The following is a 10,124-nucleotide window of genomic DNA, read 5'->3' as shown; positions in this document are numbered from 1 at the left end:
AAGAGACAGCTATATTTGGGTCCTTTCAGCAAAATCTTGCTAGTGTATGCAATGGTGTCAGCGTTTAGAAGCTGATTATGGGATGGATCCCTGGATACAGCAGTCTCTAAATGGTCCATCCTTTCATCACAGCTACGAACTTTGTCTCTGTTTTTCATTTGGAGGCAGAAGATTTAACATTGCTTAACAATAGCACTTAACATTGCTTAGCCTTTAGCCTCAGGCAGGCTCCTAACTACCCAGTGCTAGGAACTGTCTTTGCCTGCACTAGCCAGGGCTCTGTTTTATTTTTGTGTAGTGTCATTTAGTTTGACAGCCGCCTGCTTGGGCTTGCCTTAAAGATGATGGAGTTCCCCAAAAGCTTAAGAATGAGCCCCTAGATGAGGATACATTTTCTATCCAGGCTTCCAAATTTGACATGTAAGTCAAGGTTACTGATTTTGCCGTAGACCCTCTTCTGACATCTCAATGAACAACCTAGAAGCCAAGTCAGCCAGTGGCGGGTCAAATGCTCTGGAAGGATGGCCAGTGATTTTCTGTAGATAAACCTAGTCCTAGCTTTAACTAAAATTTTAATTCCAAAAATATTTAAACTCTCCCTGCCTTTGTAATAAAGAGGGGTCTTGTATGATTCAGTTAAGAGGACAGGATCAAGCCTAGGTGGGAATGTTGAAAACCAGGTCAGTTTCGCCGGCTCTCCTCAGGACTGGATCTGCACACCTCATAGGCCAGCCAGGTACGTGTCTCAGCACCCGTTTCTCACTAGGCAAACACAGACTCCAGGTTGGGGACACACAGAGTCTGAGAAGGAGCTCTGTGTTTTCTTTTCGGATCCCAAGCTAGAAACTGGTATGTCCATTCTGCACTAAGATCTTGGTGCGTAAGTATCCTCACACACCTGTCTCAGCTCTGTCATGGCAGCTTCTGTCTAGAAGGCAGCCATGGAGGTCTGACCACAGAGCAGCTAATCGTTCCTACCACTGAGTCTGGGAAGGGACTTGGGGCCAGCATTATTTTCTGTCTAAGATGCTTCTCTTTCAGCTGCACTGGTGATGTCTCTGAGTTGCCAGGGTTTTGCAGTTCAAACATTGTGCCGAGCGCCTGAGCCACAGACACATCCACACACTGTCTTTGTCAGGAAACTCCTTCAGCCGTGTTTATCCCCAAACAGACCTGTTTGCAGCCAGCCATGATTGGGCTTTTCAGGGCCAAGTAGGGAAATTAAACAGGAATAGAAACCTAGAGGCCTTTACTACTACTCTGAGCATTTCGTTGTCAGCAGAAAAGGCCTACTGCTTGCCCGCCTTACCAGACAGGATCCAAGGACAGAGCAGGCTACGTCTACCATTCCATTTCCTCAGGGCCCTCTCTACACAGTAGCTGAACACTAGAACAGGGGAATTAATAAATGAGGGAGATTTACAGAACTTTAAATGTTATTTCTGTGTTTTTGAGAGAGAGAGAGAGAGAGAGAGAGAGAGAGAGAGAGAGAGAGACCAGTTCTTAAACTCAGGATGCAAGCTGGCCAGGAAGGCATTAAAATGATTTTTTCCCCTCCCTTCCCCATTTCCCTTAAGAATCTACTTCTTTCTGTGCCTTAACCGCAATTTCCATATACTTCACCGGTGAAAGCCGGAAACCTTGTATTTCAAATGAAGTTTGGAAATGACTCCATTTTTCAAAATGAAAACAAAATGCTAAGCCAGGGGAAAAAAAAGAGGGGCAGGAAACTAATCATAGATGGGAGGGGTGGGAGAAGGGAGAAAATCCCTTCTATGATAACATATAAAGGAAACAGGGAGATATATAAAATACAGCTGCATCAGAGCTTTTAAAGTATACACTTCCTGTATCATACCAGGGAAAACGTTAAAAAATGGTGCCTTGCTAAGTTTAAGGTTTTACTGTTTTTTAAAATCAACACTTGATTTTTTTTATGTGTACATGAGCTGCTTGTGTGTGCATGTGTGCATGTGTGTGCACGTGTGTGGTGTGTGGTCTTGTATGGGGACCTGTACATCTGACATCTGTGCATGTTCTGGTGGAATCCTAGAGCTGACATCAGGAGTCTTTCTTCCTTGAACTATCTTACTCGTTGAAGCCAGTATCTCAGTAGAATCCAGAGCTTGCAGTTACAGCTAGTCTAGCTAGCCAGTTTGGTCCAGGGATCATTTCCTTAGGAGTGCATTGAACCCAGAGTATTTCTTAGCCTGCTGTGCTTCAGGGATTCCTTGCCTTAGGAGAGCAGGAATTTCAGGTGGGACACCACATCTGCTTGCCGTTTACCTGGGTCCGGGAGGATCTGAACTCCACTCCTCATGCTTGATGCTTGTGTGGCAAGCCATCTGTCCAGCCCTAACATACCTTTTCTAAGAGCAGGTGGTCACCTAGGCTGTGGTTGATAGAAAATTCAGGACATTATGGTTGTCACCCCCAGTAGAGCCCACAGACCACTCAACAAGCAACTGTGTCTCCGAGTCAGTGGCTCGGCAGCTCATCGGATGACCGTGAAGCCTCCTCCGTTGCCCTTTCTGAGGTGGCACTCAGGTACTTCGGGCTGGTGGCTGGCATTTGCCTCTCTTTGTTTGTTTTGAAACATGCTAGTTCTCACACTCTCAGTTTATCAGACTCCCAGGGAGGCTGGCTGTAAGTAACCTTGGAAAGGTCTCCTCTTTGTCATGTGCTACTGATTGCAGACTAAAAAGACTGGACTCCGAACCTCTCAGGTAACAGCCCCAACCTTTGCGAATTGTATCTCCTTTTTCAGGGGGTGTCTCCTTACAGCCTAAGGGGATCAAGTTAGGTCAGTTTGGCTGAACTAACTTTTCCCACGGAGTGTTCTTTCTATCCTCCCCTACTTGTCTGTGCTTCTTAGAAATATTTGCTTATTGCCTCAAGGACACAGTCAGATTCTAAAATCACCTCCCAGGCTCAACTTTCTCTCCTTCTTTATAACACACACCTGAAGCTCCAAGGTTAAGGCCCAGCCGCCCTTTCTCTCAGAAACTTCTAGGACACAGGATTTACTATTTTATTGTCTCTAAGCTTGGTGCAAGATGTTCAATACCATTTTTATAGCAATGGCTTAGGATTTCCATTCAGCAGCCAATATTCTTGCTGACATGTTCAATTGCAATGATATACTCTTTTCTCCCCTTAAAAAACAACCCACAAGTGTTTCAATTATTAGCACACTTGGGAAGATGGCAGCAGGGCCACAGCAGACGGAGTAAGGCAAAACTAAACCATATTCCCCATCTCAAAGCCAGATTTCTAGTTCACACAGACATCCCTAAAGGCTTCATCTGTGGGTGATCTGGGGATGGGAGACCCCTCTATATCCTACCTGGGTAAGGATGCGTACTGCCGCTCCATCCCCTCAAAGCGGAGGTTGTGTGCGCTCCCATCTGGACCCTTTCCAGACACCTGTGGAGAGAAAAGTAATTAGAGTTGAAGATCCATTATATACCCTGGTTACTGACAATGCATCCCAAAATTATAATCAGTGCACAAATGTTGCAGGCGCCTGCCAAAATTTCAACCTGGGGAGAGCAAGCAAGCACTCGGCATTGCTACAGGCACTGATGATCAAGCTACAAACACGGCGTTCTACAACAGTCCCTTCTTTCAAAAAGGGTCAACTCCTTCCTCTTTCTGTTGCCAGGAATATTCTACATGGCATGTTCTCTTCTTTGCAAAATTCCTGTTAGTTTTTCGGGCAGATTTAAAATTATAGACAAACTGAGCCAATGGTAGAGTGAGTTCCCAAATACCCTATGCTTAGGTTGCTAGCTACTGTCCTCTTATTTTAGGATGGTACGTTTATTAATGAATCAGTACTGGTACATTACTGTTAACTAAAGCTCACAGGTTATTCATATTTTTGCTGAAGGTTCTTTCTGTCCTCAGGACCTTATCTCAGAAGCCACATCACATTCGATCATTGTGTTGTCAGAGACTCCTCTCGGCTCTGTTTAAGTTAAACAAGCAAACACATTTATTGTATGTATGTGTTGTGTATCTTCACCAGGACTGCTGCATATACAGAGGTTGGGGGACAAATTGCAGGGGTCCACTCTGCTTCCATCCTGGATTCCAGCAACTGATCACAGGTAGTCAGACTTGGTAGCAAGAGCCTTTTCTCTCCTTGGCTGTGAGCCATTCTGTACTAAAGGATTGATTTATAGTAGAACTATATATCTACTGCACAGCACCTATAGAGCCCTCCCTGGTATCCCAAACTTCATCTCGTTCTGTCCCTTATGAGCAACTACTTGGAAGCTATGACTAGTTGTCTAGATAGCGTTGGTCTTTGTAGGCTTGGTCCCTTCCTATGTTTTCCTCTTCACCTCTCTGGGACCATTTCCCCTCAGCCTCTGAGTTCCTGAAGTGACTCCATCCAGTAGGTGCCCCATAGTGTATTGGATTGCCAAACACCAAGGTCTTCCACCTGATCCTTCTGTATCCATCACACTAGTCAGCAGGATAGATACACAATAGGCATGGGGATACACAATAGCACTTGCCTGCTGGCTGGTATTTTACTCATATCAGTACCCATGCTGTTGTGGGCCACTTATATGCTTCCTTTTATGTTGGGTGGCCTTTATATCATGGACCTGGAAAAGGCAACCTTCTACTATGATACTTGGGTAGAGAGGAGGGGAGTTTTCCAGAAACCAGGAAACAACAGTGTGAAAGTCAGTAAAAGAAACTTTTCTAACTAGTACTTGACAACTGAAACCATTTCCTGCTTACCAGGAGTCTTAGAACTATCTCTATGCATCTCTGACTTCCCATCTTGGGTTGTGTGTTTGTGTACGTACATGCACTGCTGGATTTCTGCTATCTAGTTATTGTGTGAGGCCTTTCAGTGCCTGTTCCGCGAACCTGTATTTCAGCAACACATGGAATGGAAGTGGTAATGTTCTTTTTCTTTAATATGTGTACAATTGTAAGCACTCCCCATTTCCCTTGGTATCCCTGGTAATATGACCCCCTCATTATTCCACATTCTTCCTCTTCTTTTTCTTGTCTTTCTTTTCCTTTGTTCCTCCCTCCCCTCCCTTCTTCTCTCCCTTCCTCCTTCCCTCTTTTCTTTCCTCCCTTCCTTCCTTCTTTTCTCTCTCCCTTCTTCCTCCTTTCTTAAAACACCCCCACTAAAGTTCTGCAAATAAGAGATCAAATGCTCAGCACTATTGAGTTTCCTGAGAGACCAGGGACAAGGATGGGGAAAGACGGGTATGCATGTGTAAACGGCAAAGAAAAATAAGTGAAAAACAGAAAGATGAGCCCTAGCTACTCCTGTCTATGGGTTTTGTTTTGTGCTTGAGATAGGTCTCACTATGTAGCCTAGGCTGGCTTTGAACTCATGAACCTCCTGGATGCTTGGATTCCAGGTCTACACTACCACAACCAAAACTGGTTTGTTTACTTTTCAGTGTTTTTTAAAGGAAGGATTCATGTTAATATTAGTATTGGGTTGAAAAATATTAATGATGAATGTTGGGGAAACACCATGCTTATGAAACTTAGCATGGCTCAAGACATTCACAAATCACCACTGTCGCTTAGCCTTAAAGCTACAAGTTAATACTTTTAGCATAGCCGTTCAGAGTTAGGCTGGTATAGTGGTTTGAATATGCTTAGCCTAGGGAGTGTCACTACTAGAAAGTGTGGCCTTGTTGGAGTACCTTGTTGGGGGACTTGGGTCACTGTTGTGGTGGGTTTTGAGACCCTCCTTCTATCTGCTTAGAAGACAGTCTTGTCCTGGCTGCCTTCCAGTCAAGATGTAGAACTCTTGGTGTTTCTAGTACCATGCCTCCCTTCATGTTACCACTCTTCCTGCTATGATGATAATGAATTAAACCTCCAAAACTGTAAGCCAGACCTAGTTTTCCTTTATAAGAATTGTTGGTCATGGTGTCTCTTCACAGCAATAAAACCATAAAACAGCTGGACTTATGCGGTTATCGGTCTATATTGTGGTGACTAAGGGAGTACTACCCCTTGCTTGTTGCTGGTCTGGGGAGCTATCTAACAAGCATGTTCGACTCAAGGAAATGTGGCACAAATGTTATCCTCAAGGATCTTCCTGTCCTGTTGGGAAAACAAGCATTAGGAATGTAGTGAAAATGTCTGGTGGAGTACCATCAGGATGCTACCATTTGTAGCACAGATTGAAACTGAAGGTGTTAAGAAAAGTCCCATGAAGGAGGCAGACTTTGGGCCCGATTTCAAGACAGGCAGGATGTTTGCACATCAAAGATTATTCTGTTCCTCACCAATTGGGCATCTCTCTATGTGCCTCTCTACTGACACTACAGCTCTTCGATTATTCTGTTCCTCACCAATTGGGCATCTCTCTATGTGCCTCTCTACTGACACTACAGCTCTTCGCAAGGCAGTCATGCAGTTAGCAATCACCCAGCACCTCCTGTATTATAACACACATGAGCCATTGTATTCCAAGTGATGAAGAAATGCAGCCCCTTTGCTCTTGAGGAGGCAGACCTGTAAACAATTATGCCTCGATGACATCATGCTAGAATGGAAGTCTGGGGAAGGAGGCAGCACCTGGGAGAGTTGAAGACAGCTTCAGATGCCTGTTGATGCTTCATCTGCAATTGAATATGAATGAGGAGTTTTTCTGGGGGACAAGAATGAAGGAGGAGCAATAGGAGGCATCCCAAATAGAAAGGATAGGCAGCAGCAGCAGTACAGATTTTAGAGATGTCAAAATTTGGGTAAGGCAGAAACAGCATAAAAAAAAAATAGTGTACCCTTTACTAGCAACAAACTCCCAAATCTGCTACTACAGCTGTTGGTACTGTACTGGAGTGGTTTGTGGAATGTGTGTGATATCCTGCTGCCACCCCTCCCCCTTTTCTTTAAGTAGGGTCTCTATTAAATGTCTGGACCTTACCAAGTAGACTATAGGCTGGCAAATGATCTTCAGAGAGTCTTCTATCTCTGCCTTTGCTGTCTCTGGGCCAAGTGTGTGTCATACCTGGGTTCTTTCACATGGGTTCTGGGAGTTGTATTTGGACTCTTGGAGGTGCTTACTGAGTCATCTCCCTGGCTCTTGGAATGCTGTGTGTGTGTGTGTGTGTGTGTGTGGGTGGGTGCACATGTGTGTACTGACTGGTGCATGTGCAGAAATATGCATGTTGAGCACAGAGAGTGATGGGGAATGTCTTCTTCCACTGTTCCACACCTTACAATTGAGGCATGTCTCTGGTCTGAACACTGAGAGAATTAATTTAGTTAGTCTATCTGGGCAGTTCCCTTTGGGGGTCCTCTGTGTCTGCCTACAGGGTTCTGAGATTGGATGTGTCATCCCTGTTTGACATTCTCCTAAATGCAAAGGATCCAAACTCTAATCCTGCTACTTGTGTAGCAATTACAAACTGAACCATCTCCCCAGCCGCTCTTCCCTGCAATGCTTTTAAATGAGTCTTTTTGCAAAAAGGATTTATTTATTTAATGTATATGAGTACACAGTAGCCCTCTTCAGACTCATCAGAAGAGGGCATCAGATCTTATTACAGATGGTTGTGAGCCACCATGTGGTTGCTGAGAATTGAACTCAGGACCTCTGGAAGAGCAATCAGTGCTCTTAACCACTGAGCCATCTCTCTAGCTTAAATGAGTCCTTACAGAAAAAATTTGGGTTTACGTCAAACAGGATGATAGGACAGAGATTTCTCCTACAGCCTTGCTCATAATATCATGAACTTCTCCCATTATCAGAACTCCCCAACCACAAGGGTATACTATGACCACCCTTACTCCATGGTTTTTGCCAGGATTCTCTGTTGTATGCTGTGTGGGTTTGGATAAGCACAGGCCATGTATCAGCCTTCCCAGTCAAACTAAAATGGCACACAACTGCTTTCCTGTTAGAATGCCTTTGGCTCCTCTGTGCTCTGCTGTTCATCCATCTTTCCTGACAACAAGCATATGACATCATATGTCACTGGGAATATGCAAATTAAAAGTTCACCGTTCCCAGGGGAGCCAGTGATCTTTTTTGCCTTCATGGTTCTAACTTCCAGAATGTCATATAGTTGGAATCATACATGATGTAGCCTTTTCAGATTGGCTTATTTCACTTGGTAATATGCACTTAAGGGTTTTTTTAAAGCCCCCCATCCCCGTTGTTGTTGCAGCTTGATAGCTCATTTTGTTTTAGCACTGAATAATCTCTCTCTTTCTGGGTGTATCACTGTTTATCCCTTCATCTACAGAAAGGCTTCTAGGTTGCTTCCAAGTTTCGCCAATTATGAACAAAGCTGCTGTAAACATTTGTGTGCCGGTTTCTGTATGGACGGAAGTTTTAACACCCTTTGGTAAATACTGAGGAGGGCAATTGCTGGATCATATGGTTAAGACTATGTTTAGTTCTACAAGAAGCTGCCAAACTGCCTTCTCACATGGCTGCGCCATCATGTGCTTACACTCCGAATGATAGCTATTGTTCTCTTCTTTTGCAGTAGCATTTTGGCATTGAGTTCCAGACTTTGACCATTCTAACAGGAAGGCAGAAGTATCCCATTTTAATTTGCACATTCCCAATGACTTATGGTGTCTTATACTTGTTTGCCACCCGTGTGTCTTTAGTGAGATGTCTGTTAACATCTTTGGATCACTTTAAATTGTTCATTCTGTATTGCTGCATTTTACTAATTTGCTTGTTGATTTCCCATAACATTTTTTTATCGGATGTGTCTTTTGCAGATATTTTCTACTGCCTGTGGCTTATCCATCCATTGTCTCAATAGAGACTTTCTCAGATTAGAAGTTTTTCTTTTTAACAGAGCCCAGCTTACAGATTATGTCTTTCGCTGGGTTGTGCTTTTGGTGTTATTACTAAAATGTCACTACTAAATCTTAGGTCATGTAGATATTCTCCTGTATTATCTCCAAGGAGCTCTGTAGTTCCTGTGATTCTTCATGTTACAATTGGGGGGTTCCCAGTATCCATCTGAATCAAGGATGATAAGGGTCTAAACTAGGGGATTTCCCAAAGGTTGAAACAAGTTATATATGGAAGTTAAGAAGGTGGATACATAGGACTGACTGTAGCTTCAAGAAGGTTCTGTCTGGGCAAATGCCCAAGTCTGTAAGTTTAGCAAAAAGCTGGCTTGGCAAATTTTATCAAATATAATAAAAGGACAAGAAAAGTTTGAGATTTTGGGAGATGAGAACATTTAGACATACCAAGACATTTGAGACATTTGACATTAGGGAAAGGCCTAATAGACCATTGAACATAAAGGCTTGCAACTTAGAAGAGATGTCTAAAGATGTAGAAATAAGAAATATGTAGTATCTCAGGTGCCTGAAGTCTTAGAAAATAATGTCCATAATGCAAGAACAGGAGGAAAGGATATGCAATAAGAAAAGAGAAGACTATCCACAATAGTCTTGGAAGCAGTCATTATGGGGTAGGCGAATGAAGCTGAACCAGAATTAGCAGTTCCGGAAGGGAACTAGTAGAGAGTGATGTCATAGAAACCAAGAGATAAAGGGCTGTGGAGATAGCTCATTTGGTAAAATATTTGCACTGCAACTATGAGGACCAGAATCTGATGTCCAATATTCATATAAATAGCCCAGCAAGCAGTGTGGGCCTATAATCCAGGCACAAGGGAAACAAACAGGAGGATCCCCAGGTCTTGCTTAATAGCCAGTCTAGTCCATTGGTGAGTACCAGGTTCAGCAAGAGACCCTGCCTTAAACATAAGATGGAGAGCTATTGAGGAGCCTGATTGCTGGTCTTCTTCGGCCTCTACACTGGCACACACAGAGACAAGTACACGTGTGCTCACACAGGTGCACATATATACCCATACCACTCTCCACACCTCAACGCTGACACACAGCCCTGCCACACTGATCAAGACAGGAGAAGCCAGCAGTGTCAAGAGCATTCAGGAAACATTCTGGAGGCAGAGGCTGAAGGATTACCCCGAGCTTGAGGCCAGCCTGGACTATGGAATGAGCTTCCCATTAGTCAGGATACAGTATGAGATCCTGCCTCAAAACAAATCAAAGTCCAAAAGAACTTCCAAACACGTACGTTGTTAGTAGCTTCAGTAAGATAGTGATACACATGATAC

At 43.7% G+C, this 10,124-nt stretch overlaps 1 protein-coding gene across 1 annotated transcript in view; it reads right to left on the bottom strand.

Moving 5' to 3' along the window:
* Positions 1–10,124, bottom strand: part of Pard3b (par-3 family cell polarity regulator beta) — a 965,568-nt gene that overhangs the window by 52,669 nt on the left and 902,775 nt on the right. The window contains exon 22 of the mRNA XM_021162850.2: positions 3,347–3,426. Coding sequence (XP_021018509.1) covers positions 3,347–3,426 — 80 coding nt within the window. The remainder of the gene's footprint in view (positions 1–3,346; positions 3,427–10,124) is intronic.

This window comes from Mus caroli, chromosome 1 (genome assembly GCF_900094665.2).
Source record: "Mus caroli chromosome 1, CAROLI_EIJ_v1.1, whole genome shotgun sequence".
NCBI classification, from domain to species: Eukaryota; Metazoa; Chordata; class Mammalia; order Rodentia; family Muridae; genus Mus; species Mus caroli.
Note: the sequence above shows the minus strand (reverse complement) of the source record. Positions and strands in the feature narration are given on the sequence as shown.